This window comes from Acipenser ruthenus, chromosome 59, assembly GCF_902713425.1.
Source record: "Acipenser ruthenus chromosome 59, fAciRut3.2 maternal haplotype, whole genome shotgun sequence".
Lineage (NCBI taxonomy): Eukaryota > Metazoa > Chordata > Actinopteri > Acipenseriformes > Acipenseridae > Acipenser > Acipenser ruthenus.
The window spans coordinates 369,832-389,584 of NC_081247.1; the positions used below are offsets into that span (position 1 = coordinate 369,832).

At 52.4% G+C, this 19,753-nt stretch overlaps 1 protein-coding gene across 1 annotated transcript in view; it reads right to left on the reverse strand.

The window, feature by feature from the left end:
• Positions 1-13,253: 13,253 nt before the first annotated feature.
• Positions 13,254-19,753, reverse strand: part of LOC117404832 (butyrophilin subfamily 1 member A1-like) — a 63,359-nt gene continuing 56,859 nt past the window's right edge. Inside the window, exon 11 of the mRNA XM_059018344.1 lies at positions 13,254-16,530. Coding sequence (XP_058874327.1) covers positions 15,977-16,530 — 554 coding nt within the window. The 3' untranslated portion in view covers positions 13,254-15,976. The remainder of the gene's footprint in view (positions 16,531-19,753) is intronic.

Sequence of the window (19,753 nt, forward strand, 5' to 3'; positions counted from 1 at the left end):
GTAAAACAGTCACCATGTACACGAACCAAGTGCTTCTTAAAGCCAGAATAAGTGTCAAAAACGGAGGAACACTCAGGATCTCATGGCAACGCATGAAGCTCTCCTCACGATATTCAGAGTCGTTCTTTTTCTACTTAGTAAGCAGACACGTACCCTAAATGACTATGAATTGACTCATCTGCATTGGTACGGACGCTTTTTCCCCCTAAATCAGAACTGCATAGCAACGCAAGTCCTGAAAAGTACGGCAAACTCCTCGCGAGGAAAACTGCCCTGACTTGTGCGCGTGAACGCCGCCAGTGATCACTTCTGTGTTTTTCACCTCGTCACTGGTGGCAGAAGGAACCATTTCAAAACCACAACACCCAAGCATCTGGGTGCCTCACTTGCAGCAACCAGAGTGGCACTTCAGTATTCAAACAGAAATCTTGAGTTCAGATTTTGAGGTTGTTTTAGCCTGACAAACTGCTTTTTATTAAAGGGGTTTACAGAAATTCACATTCCACTTGTTTTAGACAGTGAATTTGGTGGAATCCATACCAAAATATAAAGCAGTTGCTCACTATATCAGCAGATTCGTGCAGTCCCTGATGTGATTGAATTGTACTTCCTGCAGTTAGTGAATCTGTACCTGATGCTGGCTCTGGAGCGGAGGCTGGAAGTGCTTGTATTCCCATCAGAGGTGACTGTTTTTAATACTACCCAGCACATGTGAACTGCTGTGAGAAAGCTGCTTGGTTTCTAAACCCAGAATTGATTTCCATGACTGCAGAGATGGAGATAAGACTCCTATTGCACAGCAATGTCACCCATTCCAGGTTTTAAGAAGAGCTTGATTAGCTACAGTCTGGTGAACAAGCTCAAGTGTATTTTACTAAACCAGTGGGGGCCAAAACAGCAAACACTGCGATGCATTGTGGGGGATCTCAACGCGATCCGCGATCCACCCGTCAGCTATGAGCAACAATTATTAGCGGGATTTCATATAATAGCGTCCAATGCGTAACAGCAATAATGAAACAAAACAACCACAACAACAAACACGAAACAGACGCTCTACGCGGTATCTTTCAGGCACATGTGCGCCTAATTAAAAAAAAAAGATAGACGCGCACTTCAAAAGTTGAATATCTACAGATCTTTGTTTCCTTCCTTTCTTACACAACACTTGTGCAGTTCAATACTGTTGCATCAACACAATTAAAATGGACGGTTGTTTGTTTTTAGCTGCCTGCTCGCATGTTCCTCAGAAGGCGCTGCTTGCTGTTCATGGCAGCGCGCTGAGCTGCCTCTCCGCACACTGCGTGTCGTTTTCAAGCGCTGTGTTTAAGATATTTTCATGTTTGAACTCCTGGCTCCCTGTTAAAAATGCAGTCTGTCCTGCCATCAGTTCCCCTGCATCCTGATAAAACGGGCACAACATGGAGGTTTTTTTTTTTTTTTTTTAACACTGTCAAACTGAAGCCAGGTGAAATCTTTTATCCCCTGTTGGTTGAACTGTCTGTTGATAATTCAGTGAAACTGGCGGGTATGGGATTTGTAGTTTTTAATGTGCGATTCACAGTGGGCAGTGGACACCAATAAACTACATTCCCAGAGTGCATTGCGATTGAGCTTTGAGTTTAGATCCGACTGTGAGGTTCTTTTTTTCTCTTTTGTTTTATACTTTTCAGCTTTATAAATAAATCTCGTTTATTGTTTATATTCAACCTTTAGGGATTTCTAGTCGCATCCGTGCGTCTAAATTAAAATGTGCGTTCACACAAGCATTGTGTTCGTCTCCTTTACCAGCTTTGAAAAACGAAACTGTGCGATTGTAGTAGGGTCTTCTTCTTCTTCTTCTTCTTCTTCTTCTTCTTCTTCTTCTTCTTCTTCTTCTTCTTCTTCTTCTTCACGTGTGGATTGTGTTTCTCATATTATTATTTGATAAATGTGTATTGTGTGTGTGTGTGTGTTGATTTATTTATATAAATGTGTGTTTTGTTGTTCAGCTCTTTATTATTATTTCTCATCTCGAGTGTGGTTTGATGGATTTGCTTCACTGGACCCCCCTAAACTACTTTCTCTCTTTCCTCTATGGAACTATACGAGCGAAACTCCGATTGGCTGAAGGACTGTCTGCCCAATGCACGCCCCCCCCCCCCTGTTGCTTAGCAACCGCGTCTCCCGTTCCACGGCTCTGCTTGATCTCCCCGCCCTGCCAATCATCTCCTGCCTTTATAAATGCGGAGGAATATTGTGAGAGGGAGAGCCGGACTTGTGAAGGAGATTCCGCGCTGCAGACTGGAGCTGGAACGCGGAGAGACTTTATGAAACTGATAGATCCAAGTGTTTTATATAAACTGCAATAATATAATCTGTGGTAACTAGTTTAATTAACTTCACTATAAGAAACTGATAGATTTAGAGTTTGTTTTATTGTATCATCCCTATATATACTAGACAATTGTTATAGACTGTGAAGTGAAGGTGGCATTGTCATATGGTTTACATTATTGTTAATGTGCTCGAGATTTTTTTAAAATCTGGTGTGTGATTGCTTGGTTTCTCCTGGATAAAAGAGTTTGCGCGGGAACCAACCACTCGAGGTCCTTGTCCTCCATAAACACAAGGTGGCGCAGTCAAATTATTAACACCCTGTCAGTATCTGTCTCTGTCTGTCTCTCTGTGTGTGTGTGTGTCTATATCTCTGAGTGTGTGTTACTGATTGGCTTGTTATTTTTTTCTTCAGATTAACGGATTGGCGTCGACTGGATCTTACGTTCAGAGCGGACAGAAAGACAAGGCTGCCTCCCAGTCTCTCTTCACTGCCAGTTACGTCTACTAGACCAGTGCGCTCATTAAACTGGGACCAGCAAACCTCACACACTGAGCCACTGCTTTTGTACCAAAAACAATCTGAATTTTACATTCCAAAAGATGCTTTTTACAAATTAAAAAAAAATATGAAGACGTCTGTCTGTAAGCCTTTCTTCCAGAGCGTTTGAAGTCATGTGGAGCTTTAAATAAAAATCTACACTGTTGGTAAATTAAAGTGTGTGGAAATTCATGATTTTTCTTTTTTCTTTAAGTGATTTATAGCTTAACAAAATAATGTCATAAAGATGACCTGCTTGGAAGTTGCATTAGCTCTCAGATGTCCAGTTTTTGAAAGATGTTCTCGCAGACCTGGATTTGACATGATCACTGGATTAAAGGAAGTTCTGTTTCTGTGCCTCGCACTCGGGAAGGCTGCTGGACTCCCCGCCTCACTTCACCTCTGCAGTGTCTTCTGGGTCATGTTACTGGCTGACGGCCTGCCAGTCAGCAGGGGGAGCAGCAGCTGATTGGTTAATGATAGGAAAGAAGCCAGTGAAGGGGCGGGGACAATTTCACCCTCCAGGTGAACAAGGAAGTGCAACCCTAACTGAAACCATGGCTTGCAAACGGAGATTTCTTTAACTGGGTGTATGACTGTAGCACATATCGTGTTGTAAAATGAAGAGTTTCCGTTCTAGTAAGCTTTTGAAAGCCTGGCTTGTGCAAACAGAGATTACCCCAGGGTAGCACCAGAGGAGTTCAAATGAGAATCCATGTTTTGCTGCAACATCTTTCAAAAGCTGCACATGTGAGAGCTGTGTAGCGAATGGAAGTGATGCACCGCTAACACTGAGGGAATTCTTTTATGAGCTGCAGTAGAATCATTTTAATAAGAACTGAAATTGGTTACAGTGGTCTGTGTAACCCTCATCATAGAAACTAAAATAAAATCAAAAACAACGGGCACAAATGGATTATATTTTGAGGTTTTTTTTTGTAAAATCTCCCAGATGTTTTAAATACAAGGTGAACATATTTACCACGTATGCTGAATAAAAATGACAATTTAAACACATCTGAACTGAATCTGTTCTGTTTCTTTCAGTATTTCTAAATCAGACTGGAAGTAACTCTGCTTTGAGGAGGAGGTGGGGATATGTAAACTAACTGGAGTGTGTACAGGGCCTGCAATTCTCCACAGATCCCCCTCTCTCCCCCTCCCCTCTCCTCAGCGGTGTGGATCTGTAGTACAGCCCCAGCTGTCTCCCCTCCCTCTCCCCCTCCCCTCTCCTCAGCGGTGTGGATCTGTAGTACAGCCCCAGCTGTCTCCCGTCCCTCTCCCCCTCCCCTCTCCTCAGCGGTGTGGATCTGTAGTACAGCCCCAGCTGTCTCCCCTCCCTCCCCCTCCCCTCTCTCCACAGCGGTGTGGATCTGTAGTACAGCCCCAGCTGTCTCCCCTCCCTCTCCCCCTCCCCTCTCCTCAGCGGTGTGGATCTGTAGTACAGCCCCAGCTGTCTCCCCTCCCTCTCCCCCTCCCCTCTCCTCAGCGGTGTGGATCTGTAGTACAGCCCCAGCTGTCTCCCCTCCCTCCCCCTCCCCTCTCTCCTCAGCGGTGTGGATCTGTAGTACAACCCCAGCTGTCTCCCCCTCCCTCCCTCTCCCCCTCCCCTCAGCGGTGTGGATCTGTAGTACAGCCCCAGCTGTCTCCCCCTCCCCTCTCCTCAGCGGTGTGGATCTGTAGTACAGCCCCAGCTGTCTCCCCCTCCCCTCTCCTCAGCGGTGTGGATCTGTAGTACAGCCCCAGCTGTCTCCCCCTCCCTCCCTCTCCCCCTCCCCTCTCTCCTCAGTGGTGTGGATCTGTAGTACAGCCCCAGCTGTCTCCCCCTCCCTCCCTCACCAGCGGTGTGGATCTGTAGTACAGCCCCAGCTGTCTCCCCATCCCTCCCTCTCCCCCTCCCCTCTCTCAACAGCGGTGTGGATCTGTAGTACAGCCCCAGCTGTCTCCCCCTCCCTCCCCCTCCCCCTCCCCTCTCTCCTCAGCGGTGTGGATCTCTAGTGCAGCCCCAGCTGTCTCCCCCTCCCTCCCTTTCCCCCTCCCCTCTCTCCTCAGTGGTGTGGATCTGTAGTACAGCCCCAGCTGTCTCCCCCTCCCCTCTCTCCTCAGCGGTGTGGATCTGTACTACAGCCCCAGCTGTCTCCCCCCCTCTCTCCTCAGCGGTGTGGATCTGTAGTGCAGCCCCAGCTGTTTCCCCCACCCTCCCTCTCCCCCTCCCCTCTCTCCTCAGCGGTGTGGATCTGTAGTACAGACCCAGCTGTCTCCCACTCCCCTCTCTCCTCAGCGGTATGGATCTGTAGTACAGACCCAGCTGTCTCCCACTCCCCTCTCTCCTCAGCGGTGTGGATCTGTAGTGCAGCCCCAGCTGTCTCCCGCTCCCTCCCTCTCCCCCTCCCCTCTCGCACCAGCGGTGTGGATCTGTAGTGCAGCCCCAGCTGTCTCCCCCTCCCCTCTCTCCTCAGCGGTGTGGATCTGTAGTGCAGCCCCAGCTGTCTCCCGCTCCCTCCCTCTCCCCCTCCCCTCTCTCCCCTGTGGTGTGGATCTGTAGTGCAGCCCCAGCTGTCTCCCCCTCCCCTCTCTCCCCAGCGGTGTGGATCTGTAGTACAGCCCCAGTTGTCTCCCCCTCCCCCTCCCCTCTCTCCCCAGCGGTGTGGATCTGTAGTGCAGCCCCAGCTGTCTCCCGCTCCCTCCCTCTCCCCCTCCCCTCTCTCCCCTGTGGTGTGGATCTGTAGTGCAGCTCCAGCTGTCTCCCCCTCCCCTCTCTCCCCAGCGGTGTTGATCTGTAGTGCAGCCCCAGCTGTTTCCCCCTCCCTCCCTCTCCCCCTCCCCTCTCTCCTCAGTGGTGTGGATCTGTAGTACAGCCCTAGATGTCACCCCCTCCCCTCTCTTCTCAGCGGTGTGGATCTGTAGTACAGCCCCAGCTGTCTCCCCCTCCCTCCCTCTCCCCCTCCCCTCTCTCCTCAGCGGTGTGGATCTGTATTACAGCCCCAGCTGTCTCCCGCTCCCTACCTCTCCCCCTCCCCTCTCGCACCAGCGGTGTGGATCTGTAGTACAGCCCCAGCTGTCTCCCCCTCCCTCCCTCTCCCCCTCCCCTCTCTCCTCAGCGGTGTGGATCTGTATTACAGCCCCAGCTGTCTCCCGCTCCCTACCTCTCCCCCTCCCCTCTCGCACCAGTGGTGTGGATCTGTAGTGCACCCCAGCTGTCTCCCCCTCCCCTCTCTCCCCAGCATTGGGGATCTGTAGTGCAGCCCCAGCTGTCTCCCCCTCCCCTCTCTCCTCAGCGATGTGGATCTGTAGTACAGCCCCAGCTGTCTCCCCCCCTCTCTCCTCAGCAGTGTGGATCTGTAGTGCAGCCCCAGCTGTTTCCCCCACCCTCCCTCTCCCCCTCCCCTCTCTCCCCAGCGGTGTGGATCTGTAGTACAGCCCCAGCTGTCTCCCCCTCCCCTCTCGCACCAGCGGTGAGGATCTGTAGTACAGCCCCAGCTGTCTCCCCCTCCTCTCTCTCCCCAGCGGTGTGGATCTGTAGTACAGCCCCAGCAGTCTCCCCCTCCCTCCCTCTCCCCCTCCCCTCTCTCCACAGCGGTGTGGATCTGTAGTACAGCCCCAGCTGTCTCCCCCTCCCTACATCTCCCCCTCCCCTCTCTCACCAGCGGTGTGGATCTGTAGTAAAGCCCCAGCTGTCTTCCACTCCCCTCTCTCCCCAGCGGTGTGGATCTGTAGTACAGCCCCAGCTGTCTCCCCCTCCCTCCCTCTCCCCCTCCCCTCTCTCCCCGGCGGTGTGGATCTGTAGTACAGCCCCAGCTGTCTCCCCCTCCCCTCTCTCCCCAGCGGTGTGGATCTGTAGTGCAGCCCCAGCTGTCTCCCCCTCCCCTCTCTCCCCTGTGGTGTGGATCTGTAGTGCAGCCCCAGCTGTCTCCCCCTCCCCTCTCTCCCCTGTGGTGTGGATCTGTAGTGCAGCCCCAGCTGTCTCCCCCTCCCCTCTCTCCCCAGTGGTGTGGATCTGTAGTACAGCCCCAGCTGTCTCCCCCTCCCTCCCCCTCCCGCTCCCCTCTCGCCCCAGCGGTGTTGATCTGTAGTGAAGCCCCAGCTGTTTCCCCCTCCCTCCCTCTCCCCCTCCCCTCTCTCCTCAGTGGTGTGGATCTGTAGTACAGCCCCAGCTGTCTCCCCCTCCCCTCTCTCCTCAGCGGTGTGGATCTGTGCTACAGCCCCAGCTGTCTCCCCCTCCCCTCCCATCTCTCCCCAGCGGTGTGGATCTGTAGTACAGCCCCAGCTGTCTCCCCCCCTCTCTCCTCAGCGGTGTGGATCTGTAGTGCAGCCCCAGCTTTTTCCCCCACCCTCCCTCTCCCCCTCCCCTCTCTCCTCAGCGGTGTGGATCTGTAGTACAGCCCCAGCTGTCTCCCCCTCCCTCCCTCTCCCCCTCCCCTCTCTCCTCAGCGGTGTGGATCTGTATTACAGCCCCAGCTGTCTCCCGCTCCCTACCTCTCCCCCTCCCCTCTCGCACCAGCGGTGTGGATCTGTAGTACAGCCCCAGCTGTCTCCCCCTCCCCTCTCGCACCAGTGGTGTGGATCTGTAGTGCACCCCAGCTGTCTCCCCCTCCCCTCTCTCCCCAGCATTGGGGATCTGTAGTGCAGCCCCAGCTGTCTCCCCCTCCCCTCTCTCCTCAGCGATGTGGATCTGTAGTACAGCCCCAGCTGTCTCCCCCCCTCTCTCCTCAGCAGTGTGGATCTGTAGTGCAGCCCCAGCTGTTTCCCCCACCCTCCCTCTCCCCCTCCCCTCTCTCCCCAGCGGTGTGGATCTGTAGTACAGCCCCAGCTGTCTCCCCCTCCCCTCTCTCCTCAGCGGTGTGGATCTGTAGTACAGCCCCAGCTGTCTCCCCCTCCCTCCCTCTCCCCCTCCCCTCTAGCACCAGCGGTGAGGATCTGTAGTACAGCCCCAGCTGTCTCCCCCTCCTCTCTCTCCCCAGCGGTGTGGATCTGTAGTACAGCCCCAGCAGTCTCCCCCTCCCTCCCTCTCCCCCTCCCCTCTCTCCACAGCGGTGTGGATCTGTAGTACAGCCCCAGCTGTCTCCCCCTCCCTACATCTCCCCCTCCCCTCTCTCACCAGCGGTGTGGATCTGTAGTAAAGCCCCAGCTGTCTTCCACTCCCCTCTCTCCCCAGCGGTGTGGATCTGTAGTACAGCCCCAGCAGTCTCCCCCTCCCTCCCTCTCCCCCTCCCCTCTCTCCCCGGCGGTGTGGATCTGTAGTACAGCCCCAGCTGTCTCCCCCTCCCCTCTCTCCCCAGCGGTGTGGATCTGTAGTGCAGCCCCAGCTGTCTCCCCCTCCCCTCTCTCCACAGCGGTGTGGATCTGTAGTGCAGCCCCAGCTGTCTACCCCTCCCCTCTCTCCCCTGTGGTGTGGATCTGTAGTGCAGCCCCAGCTGTCTCCCCCTCCCCTCTCTCCCCTGTGGTGTGGATCTGTAGTGCAGCCCCAGCTGTCTCCCCCTCCCCTCTCTCCCCAGTGGTGTGGATCTGTAGTACAGCCCCAGCTGTCTCCCCCTCCCTCCCCCTCCCGCTCCCCTCTCGCCCCAGCGGTGTTGATCTGTAGTGCAGCCCCAGCTGTTTCCCCCTCCCTCCCTCTCCCCCTCCCCTCTCTCCTCAGTGGTGTGGATCTGTAGTACAGCCCCAGCTGTCTCCCCCTCCCCTCTCTCCTCAGCGGTGTGGATCTGTACTACAGCCCCAGCTGTCTCCCCCTCCCCTCCCATCTCTCCCCAGCGGTGTGGATCTGTAGTACAGCCCCAGCTGTCTCCCCCCCTCTCTCCTCAGCGGTGTGGATCTGTAGTGCAGCCCCAGCTGTTTCCCCCACCCTCCCTCTCCCCCTCCCCTCTCTCCTCAGCGGTGTGGATCTGTAGTACAGCCCCAGCTGTCTCCCCCTCCCTCCCTCTCCCCCTCCCCTCTCTCCTCAGCGGTGTGGATCTGTATTACAGCCCCAGCTGTCTCCCGCTCCCTACCTCTCCCCCTCCCCTCTCGCACCAGCGGTGTGGATCTGTAGTACAGCCCCAGCTGTCTCCCCCTCCCCTCTCGCACCAGTGGTGTGGATCTGTAGTGCACCCCAGCTGTCTCCCCCTCCCCTCTCTCCCCAGCATTGGGGATCTGTAGTGCAGCCCCAGCTGTCTCCCCCTCCCCTCTCTCCTCAGCGATGTGGATCTGTAGTACAGCCCCAGCTGTCTCCCCCCCTCTCTCCTCAGCAGTGTGGATCTGTAGTGCAGCCCCAGCTGTTTCCCCCACCCTCCCTCTCCCCCTCCCCTCTCTCACCAGCGGTGTGGATCTGTAGTACAGCCCCAGCTGTCTCCCCCTCCCCTCTCTCCTCAGCGGTGTGGATCTGTAGTACAGCCCCAGCTGTCTCCCGCTCCCTCCCTCTCCCCCTCCCCTCTCGCACCAGCGGTGAGGATCTGTAGTACAGCCCCAGCTGTCTCCCCCTCCTCTCTCTCCCCAGCGGTGTGGATCTGTAGTACAGCCCCAGCAGTCTCCCCCTCCCTCCCTCTCCCCCTCCCCTCTCTCCACAGCGGTGTGGATCTGTAGTACAGCCCCAGCTGTCTCCCCCTCCCTACATCTCCCCCTCCCCTCTCTCACCAGCGGTGTGGATCTGTAGTAAAGCCCCAGCTGTCTTCCACTCCCCTCTCTCCCCAGCGGTGTGGATCTGTAGTACAGCCCCAGCTGTCTCCCCCTCCCTCCCTCTCCCCCTCCCCTCTCTCCCCGGCGGTGTGGATCTGTAGTACAGCCCCAGCTGTCTCCCCCTCCCCTCTCTCCCCAGCGGTGTGGATCTGTAGTGCAGCCCCAGCTGTCTCCCCCTCCCCTCTCTCCCCAGCGGTGTGGATCTGTAGTGCAGCCCCAGCTGTCTCCCCCTCCCCTCTCTCCCCTGTGGTGTGGATCTGTAGTGCAGCCCCAGCTGTCTCCCCCTCCCCTCTCTCCCCTGTGGTGTGGATCTGTAGTGCAGCCCCAGCTGTCTCCCCCTCCCCTCTCTCCCCAGTGGTGTGGATCTGTAGTACAGCCCCAGCTGTCTCCCCCTCCCTCCCCCTCCCGCTCCCCTCTCGCCCCAGCGGTGTTGATCTGTAGTGCAGCCCCAGCTGTTTCCCCCTCCCTCCCTCTCCCCCTCCCCTCTCTCCTCAGTGGTGTGGATCTGTAGTACAGCCCCAGCTGTCTCCCCCTCCCCTCTCTCCTCAGCGGTGTGGATCTGTACTACAGCCCCAGCTGTCTCCCCCTCCCCTCCCATCTCTCCCCAGCGGTGTGGATCTGTAGTACAGCCCCAGCTGTCTCCCCCCCTCTCTCCTCAGCGGTGTGGATCTGTAGTGCAGCCCCAGCTGTTTCCCCCACCCTCCCTCTCCCCCTCCCCTCTCTCCTCAGCGGTGTGGATCTGTAGTACAGCCCCAGCTGACTCCCCCTCCCTCCCTCTCCCCTTCCCCTCTCTCACCAGCGGTGTGGATCTGTAGTACAGCCCCAGCTGTCACCCCCTCCCCTCTCTCCTCAGCGGTGTGGATCTGTAGTACAGCCCCAGCTGTCTCCCCCTCCCCTCTCTCCCCAGCGGTGTGGATCTGTAGTACAGCCCCAGCTGTCTCCCCCTCCCCTCTCTCCTCAGCAGTGTGGATCTGTAGTGCAGCCCCAGCTGTCTCCCTCTCCCCTCTCTCCCCTGTGGTGTGGATCTGTAGTGCAGCCCCAGCTGTCTTCCCCTCCCCTCTCTCCCCAGCGGTGTGGATCTGTAGTGCAGCTCCAGCTGTCTACCCCTCTCTCCCCCTCCCCCTCCCCTCTCTCACCAGCGGTGTGGATCTGTAGTACAGCCCCAGCTGTCTCCACCTCCCTCCCTCTCCCCCTCCCCTCTCTCCCCAGCGGAGTGGATCTGTAGTGCAGCTCCAGCTGTCTACCCCTCTCTCCCTCTCCCCTTCCCCTCTCTCACCAGCGGTGTGGATCTGTAGTACAGCCCCAGCTGTCTCCCCCTCCCCTCTCTCCTCAGCGGTGTGGATCTGTAGTACAGCCCCAGCTGTCTCCCGCTCCCTCCCTCTCCCCCTCCCCTCTCGCACCAGCGGTGTGGATCTGTAGTACAGCCCCAGCTGTCTCCCCCTCCCCTCTCTCCCCAGCGGTGTGGATCTGTAGTGCAGCCCCAGAAGTCTCCCCCTCCCCTCTCTCCTCAGCGGTGTGTATCTGTAGTACAGCCCCAGCTGTCTCCCCCTCCCCTCTCTCCCCAGCGGTGTGGATCTGTAGTGCAGCCCCAGCTGTCTCCCCCTCCCCTCTCTCCTCAGCGGTGTGGATCTGTAGTACAGCCCCAGCTGTCTCCTCCTCCCTCCCTCTCCCCCTCCCCTCTCTCACCAGAGGTGTGGATCTGTAGTGCAGCCCCAGCTGTCTCCCCCTCCCTCCCTTCTCTCCCCAGTGGTGTGGATCTGTAGTACAGCCCCAGTTGTCTCCCCCTCCCTCCCTCTCCCCCTCCCCTCTCTAACCAGCAGTGTGGATCTGTAGTACAGCCCCAGCTGTCTCCCCCTCCCTCCCTCTCCCCCTCCCCTCTGTCCTCAGCAGTGTGGATCTTTAGTACAGCCCCATCTGTCTCCCCCTCCCTCCCTCTCCCCCTCCCCTCTCTCCTCAGCGGTGTGGATCTGTAGTACAGCCCCAGCTGTCTCCTCCTCCCTCCCTCTCGCCCTCCCCTCTCTCACCAGAGGTGTGGATCTGTAGTGCAGCCCCAGCTGTCTCCCCCTCCCTCCCTCCTCAGCGGTGTGGATCTGTAGTACAGCCCCAGCTGTCTCCCCCTCCCTCCCTCTCCCCCTCCCCTCTCTCACCAGCGGTGTGGATCTGTATTACAGCCCCAGCTGTCTCCCCCTCCCTCCCTCTCCCCCTCCCCTCTCTCACCAGTGGTGTGGATCTGTAGTACAGCCCCAGCTGTCTCCCCCTCCCCCTCCCCCTCCCCTCTCCTCAGCGGTGTGGATCTGCAGTACAGCCCCAGCTGTCTCCTCCTCCCTCCTCCCTCCCCCTCCCCTCTCTCACCAGCGGTGTGGATCTGTAGTACAGCCCCAGCTGTCTCCCCCTCCCTCTCTCTCCCCCTCCCCTCTCTCCTCAGCAGTGTGGATCTGTAGTACAGCCCCAGCTGTCTCTGTGAAGAATCTGCTCATGGACCCAACAGGCTTGTTATTGTTGAGAGTTATGTGTGAAGAATCACAATTAAAATGTCCAGTTTAAGGATACAATTCATTCATATGTGTAATGGTCTCATTTAATCAGCACTCTGCTGTCATGAATGTCTTTCTTTTTACGAGTTCAAGATTGCCGAGGTAAACAATTGAGCAGTAAATCACACAACACCGTTATATCTTTTATACATTTTATCAAGAAAGACAGAAAATAGATGCGCTACAAAAACAGAACAGAAGATTCATATCAAAATAGCAGAAATCAGTTCACTGAGTTTAGCAATGAATAATATTCAGGGAGCATCTCAGCTTCAGTGTAAATATTGATTACATGGAAAATAATGCATTCATCTATTGTCTAGAAAGTATTTTATCATTATTTATTTCTTAGCAGACACCCTTATCCAGGGAGACTTACAGCTGTTACAAAATATCACAGTACAAAATTAGAGGGGGCAGGGAGGAGAGAGGGAGGAGAGAGGGAGAGAGAGGAGAGAGGGAGAGTAGAGAGGGGAGAGTAGAGAGGGCAGGGTGGAGAGGAGAGAGGGAGGGAGGAGAGGGAGAGTAGAGAGGATGGAGGAGAGAGGGAGAGTAGAGCGGATGGAGGAGAGAGGGAGAGTAGAGAAGGCAGGGTGGAGAGAGGGAGAGTAGAGAGGATGGAGGAGAGAGGGAGAGTAGAGAAGGCAGGGTGGAGAGTAGAGAGGATGGAGGAGAGAGGGAGAGTAGAGAAGGCAGGGTGGAGAGAGGGAGAGTAGAGAGGATGGAGGAGAGAGGGAGAGTAGAGAAGGCAGGGAGGAGAAAGGGAGAGTAGAGAGGATGGAGGAGAGAGGGAGAGTAGAGAGGATGGAGGAGAGAGGGAGAGTAGAGAAGGCAGGGAGGAGAGGGAGAGTAGAGAGGGCAGGGTGGAGAGAGAGAGTAGAGAGGATGGAGGAGAGAGGGAGAGTAGAGAAGGCAGGGAGGAGAGAGGGAGAGTAGAGAGGATGGAGGAGAGAGGGAGAGTAGAGAAGGCAGGGAGGAGAGAGGGAGAGTAGAGAGGATGGAGGAGAGAGGGAGAGTAGAGAGGATGGAGGAGAGAGGGAGAGTAGAGAAGGCAGGATGGAGAGAGGGAGAGTAGAGAGGATGGAGGAGAGAGGGAGAGTAGAGAGGATGGAGGAGAGAGGGAGAGTAAAGAAGGCAGGGTGGAGAGAGGGAGAGTAGAGAGGATGGAGGAGAGAGGGAGAGTAGAGAGGGCAGGGAGGAGAGAGGGAGAGTCGAGAGGATGGTGGAGAGAGGGAGAGTAGAGAGGATGGAGGAGAGAGGGAGAGTAGAGAAGGCAGGGAGGAGAGAGGGAGAGAGGAGAAGGCAGGGAGGAGAGAGGGAGAGTAGAGAGGATGGAGGAGAGAGGGAGAGTAGAGAGGATGGAGGAGAGAGGGAGAGTAGAGAGGATGGTGGAGAGAGGGAGAGTAGAGAGGATGGAGGAGAGAGGGAGAGTAGAGAAGGCAGGGAGGAGAGGGAGAGAGGAGAAGGCAGGGAGGAGAGAGGGAGAGTAGAGAGGATGGAGGAGAGAGGGAGAGAGGAGAAGGCAGGGAGGAGAGAGGGAGAGTAGAGAAGGCAGGGTGGAGAGAGGGAGAGTAGAGAGGATGGAGAGGGAGAGTAGAATGTTTGGCTCCGAATCAGATGTCAATCACACAGTGCATGCATGTGAGTACTGAAAACGTAAATTTAGAAACTGCTGTTAAAACTGCAGAGCTGAAGCTTTCTGGATTTTTGTCTGAGCATAACATAGCCTTGCGAGCCGCTGATCATTTGACTGATGTGCTGAAAGACATTTTTAAGGACTCAAAAGTAGCGCAAAATATTAGTCTTGGCCGCACAACGGCTACTGTGATCAGAAAGAGAGGGAGGGGATTATTATATAAGAGGGAAGAGAGAAAAAGAGAGGGAGGGGATTATTATATAAGAGGGAAGAGAGAAAAAGAGAGGGAGGGGATTATTATATAAGAGGGAAGAGAGAAAAAGAGAGGGAGGGGATTATTATATAAGAGGGAAGAGAGAGAAAAAGAGAGGGAGGGGATTATTATATAAGAGGGAAGAGAGAGAAAAAGAGAGGGAGGGGATTATTATATAAGAGGGAAGAGAAAGAAAAAGAGAGGGAGGGGATTATTATATAAGAGAGAAGAGAAAGAAAAAGAGAGGGAGGGGATTATTATATAAGAGGGAAGAGAGAGAAAAAGAGAGGGAGGGGATTATTATATAAGAGGGAAGAGAAAGAAAAAGAGAGGGAGGGGATTATTATATAAGAGGGAAGAGAGAGAAAAAGAGAGGGAGGGGATTATTATATAAGAGGGAAGAGAGAGAAAAAGAGAGGGAGGGGATTATTATATAAGAGGGAAGAGAGAGAAAAAGAGAGGGAGGGGATTATTATATAAGAGGGAAGAGAGAGAAAAAGAGAGGGAGGGGATTATTATATAAGAGGGAAGAGAGAGAAAAGAGAGGGAGGGGATTATTATATAAGAGGGAAGAGAAAGAAAAAGAGAGGGAGGGGATTATTATATAAGAGGGAAGAGAGAGAAAAAGAGAGGGAGGGGATTATTATATAAGAGGGAAGAGAGAGAAAAAGAGAGGGAGGGGATTATTATATAAGAGGGAAGAGAGAGAAAAAGAGAGGGAGGGGATTATTATATAAGAGGGAAGAGAGAGAAAAAGAGAGGAGAGCAGAAGAGGAGAAAGAGAAAAAGAGAGGGAGGGGATTATTATATAAGAGGGGAGAGAAAGAAAAAGAGAGGGAGGGGATTATTATATAAGAGGGAAGAGAGAGAAAAAGAGAGGGAGGGGATTATTATATAAGAGGGAAGAGAAAGAAAAAGAGAGGGAGGGGATTATTATATAAGAGGGAAGAGAGAGAAAAAGAGAGGGAGGGGATTATTATATAAGAGGGAAGAGAATGAGAAAAAGAGAGGGAGGGGATTATTATATAAGAGGGAAGAGAGAGAAAAAGAGAGGGAGGGGATTATTATATAAGAGGGAAGAGAGAGAAAAAGAGAGGGAGGGGATTATTATATAAGAGGGAAGAGAGAGAAAAAGAGAGGAGAGCAGAAGAGGAGAAAGAGAAAAAGAGAGGGAGGGGATTATTATATAAGAGGGGAGAGAAAGAAAAAGAGAGGGAGGGGATTATTATATAAGAGGGAAGAGAGAGAAAAAGAGAGGGAGGGGATTATTATATAAGAGGGAAGAGAGAAAAAGAGAGGGAGGGGATTATTATATAAGAGGGAAGAGAGAGAAAAAGAGAGGGAGGGGATTATTATATAAGAGAGAAGAGAGAGAAAAAGAGAGGAGAGCAGAAGAGGAGAAAGAGAAAAAGAGAGGGAGGGGATTATTATATAAGAGGGGAGAGAAAGAAAAAGAGAGGGAGGGGATTATTATATAAGAGGGAAGAGAGAGAAAAAGAGAGGGAGGGGATTATTATATAAGAGGGAAGAGAGAAAAAGAGAGGGAGGGGATTATTATATAAGAGGGAAGAGAGAGAAAAAGAGAGGGAGGGGATTATTATATAAGAGGGAAGAGAGAGAAAAAGAGAGGGAGGGGATTATTATATAAGAGGGAAGAGAGATAAAAAGAGAGGGAGGGGATTATTATATAAGAGGGAAGAGAGAGAAAAAGAGAGGGAGGGGATTATTATATAAGAGGGAAGAGAGAGAAAATGAGAGGGAGGGGATTATTATATAAGAGAGAAGAGAGAGAAAAAGAGAGGAGAGCAGAAGAGGAGAGAAAGAGGGATCTGGAGATGGAGAGGTGGAGGGGAAAGAGAGAGGGAGACGGGAAGGGAGAGTAGGAAAGGGGGTGTAGAGAAATAAAGAGGAGGGGCTCCGGGTAAGAGGGTGGAAGAGAGAGGATTTCTTCTCATCAGCCCAGAAGAGTGCAGAGAGTGTCAGTGAAAGTGAAGAGGAGATTGTCTGAGCTGTTTGAATAGTTTCCTGGTTCAGACAGCAATGTGTGTTTAATCTGCAGCGCTGACAGGGTCAGGGTCAGGGGACTCCAGCACAAGGTCTGTATTACTGTCCAGAGTATAGAAGAATGGATAGAGTTTCTCATTGGGATTGAGCTCCATGTCAGTGAAAGTGTAGATGTGAGATCTGGTCTCCACATTGTAAAAGGAGAGCTGCCCTTCCTCATAATCCAGATACACCCCCAGCTTCTGGGGCTTCAGGCTCCGGGGGAGGGGGGTCTGGGGGTCAGTGAGAGCAGTGAACTCACCTCCACTCCCCCACCTCACAGTCCAATAACCCTGCTGGGGGGTCATGCTGAACTCCCCCTTCCTCTCGGCAGACTCTCTGCTGACTCCTAATCTCCAGTTTGTATTCCCCCCCACCTGCACCTGCCAGTAGCGTCTCTCCGAGGTGAAGCTCTCCCTGCCCAGCACACACCACCAGTAATCAAATCTCTCTGGATTGTCAGGGAGATCCTGCCGTGTCTCTCCCAGTCTCACTCGTTTCCCCTCCGCAGACAGGATGAGATAGGGGTACGCTGTATCAGGGTCCAGAGTCACATCAACTGTGGAGCAGAGAGGAGACATCATTATTATTATTATTATTATTATTATTATTATTATTATTATTATTATTATTATTATTATTATTTACACAAAAAGGGTTTAATAAAAAAAAAAAAAAACTGGCCTAACAGGACATTTTCTTAACCAGCCAAACCACAACCTAAAATAACCTTAAAATGACGTCTAAAACAGATTATTATTATTATTATTATTATTATTATTATGAGCAGTATTATTATTATAAAATAAGAGAAAAGAGGAACGAAAGAAAAAAGGAATCGCAGTTGGAATTGTAGCAGTTCTTCGAATTTCGAACTGTAGCAGTGTTCTGTTGTCATGGAAACCGCAGTGAACGCAATGAGCCGCGAGATACGCGATCCTGAAGAGGGGAGAAGAAACACAAACTGAAAGTGTGAGAGAAAACCCTGACGGAGGCTCTTCCGTGACCGGCGAGTGAACAAGATCTGGAGCCCAAACATCTTAGCCTTTTCAGACTAGCACACCCGAGCCGAGCCGAGCCGAGCCGAGCCGGACTCGAGCCGAGCCCCCCCAGCGCGGGTGTGTTCGCACTGCAGCTCAAAGAAGAAGCTGCCTGTGGAACGTGACGTCAGATTCCACGGACACGCGCGCACAGAGGAGTGCTGTGGATTTGTTTTGAGAATGGATCCCGAGGTCGGACTGTCCCAAACGATAAAGTACCAAAAGATTTCACACGAATACACAAATATGGGTTTGTGTTTCACATGCTGCTGACTGCAAATACAAACCGAATAATTTCATTTCATATTATTAAAGTCAGATTAACTACTACTAATAATAACTTTAAAAAGCTACAGATAGTATTTAAAAATGTCAGTAAACACGTCAGAAAAATAGATTTAAAGCAGGCCTATTAAAAACAAAATCTAAACGAAACATTAAAGAGATTTTTCTGTACAGCTTGTTTTTATACATGCAATGTTAATAGATGGGATTTTTTAAAATGACCGAATTGAATGTGATTTTCAGATACTTTGCACATTTCCAACATACGGAGCTTATTTCTTTATTTATTTATTTTCTGTTCAGGACTGGTTTATAAAGTAACCACAAAATAATATGCGCGATTACTGATCACTTTATTCATTAGAAAAAATGATAATGCTTTATATTGCGTGGCATAAATTAATATTAAACTGATATTAAATGAATGTTAAATTGCATATTAATTTTACGTTCAATTATTCCTTGTTACTTTCCATTGACATTCGAGTCAGATTAACTGTATTTTCAATAAGGGGAAATTATTACATATTTTCAACGGTAACAAAACGTAATATAAATGGGCGTGACGTGCCATTACATTTTCAATCGATATTTGGGTAACATTTAGCAAGAAACCAGCTATTGCACATTTATTAAATATTAATTTAACATTCATTTAATATCAATTGCATATCTATTTAATATTAATTTAACATTCATTTAATATCAATTGCATATCTATTTAATATTAATTTATGTCACGCAATATAAAGCGTTGCTGATAAATACATGGAACCCAATTCATGAAGCAGCAGCAGACCTTGCAGTTCACACACTGTAAGGTTTGATTTGTCTCTGTTTGAAATGATCCCTGTCAGCGTTAAACAATTTAAAGGAGAAATACTTTCCAGAAGACAAGTCTCTGAATTCAACACATCGGCGCCGGTCGCTGCAGGTCTGTGACCAAGAACTGCGTCCATTAAGACATCAGATTTACTTTTTTTGCGGTCTGACGCTTTTATTGTTATGATCTTTTATTTTTTTAATCCTGTTTTATTATTTTTATTTTTTCACAACACTGTTTCGCGCTGCGGTTTAGTCTCATATTTCTCAATTCCTGTGAAATCTTTTGGTAGACTCTATCGTTTCAGGCAGTACGAGTTAACCGCGCCCCCAGCCTTGCTCAGCACCGAGCCAGTACCAGATATCTCGCGAGGCCAGAGTTTCACGGTTCCGGTTCGGCTCGACAAAATGACCCGTGTGGAACTAGCTGTACCGCGAGGGCTCGGCTCGGCTCTGGTGTGCTCGTGTGAAAAGGCTGTTAGAGAGCCCTGCAGCTACTGAAACGAACCAGCCTGGGGAGCCCCCGACACATCACCATGCATACCGGCACCAATGCCCTGGACCAGCGCGGAGACGTGGCCAAAGCAGTGAGAAAGGTGGCAGAGAGAGCCACGCAGGAGTTCAGACTCCAGAGTTGTCATTTCCACAGAGCAGACACCCACCCCACACATCACCAGTAATATCAACGCTGAGATCGTCCGGGGCTGTGCTCTGATGCCCAGCGTCCACCTGGCACACCCCCCCACACTGAGCCCCTGGCAGCTGTACGACAGACTGCACCTCAACCAGGAAGGCGTCCGGGTCTTTGATAAATCCCTCAAGGATACAGCCATGGGCCGCAGCCCAGCCAGCCCCCCCCAGCACAGCATACAACCAGTGAGGAGACCCCCTGGAGCCACAGGACACACACCAGTGAGGAGACCCCCTGGAGCCACAGGACACACGCCAGTGAGGAGACCCCCTGGAGCCACAGGACACACACCAGTGAGGAGACCCCCTGGAGCCACAGGACACACACCAGTGAGGAGACCCCCTGGAGCCACAGGACACACACCAGTGAGGAGACCCCCTGGAGCCACAGGACACACACCAGTGAGGAGACCCCCTGGAGCCACAGGACACACACCAGTGAGGAGACCCCCTGGAGCCACAGGACACACACTTGCGAGGGGCCAACCCACCCCTCACCCGCACAGCACAGCACGACCCAACACTGCCTGAGCCATTGCAACCCAGAGCAGCACAGCCCAGCCGGGACCAGCCAGACCCAGAGCCCCTCCGAGCACCAACCAGCCGCAGCACCAGCTCAGCTACGCTGGAGCCCTCGCTCAGCCAGCCCCCCCGCCACCACTGAGCTGGGTGAGATAAAACAGCTCCTCAACACCCTCTGCTCAGGACGGCTGGACTGAGGGACCAGCAGCACTCTGGTAGGACACAGGAAACCCTAGTTTACCTGGGAAAATACCAGAAACGAATGGGATATGAATATGAAGAAAAACAATGTGTGTGTGTGTGTCAGTGTGTGTGCGTGCATGCGTGCGTTTGTGCGTGTGTGTGTATCTGCGTGTGTCTCTGTGTGTGTGTGTGTGTATCAGACACAGTATCACTGCACAGACACATCTACATATTTACTTA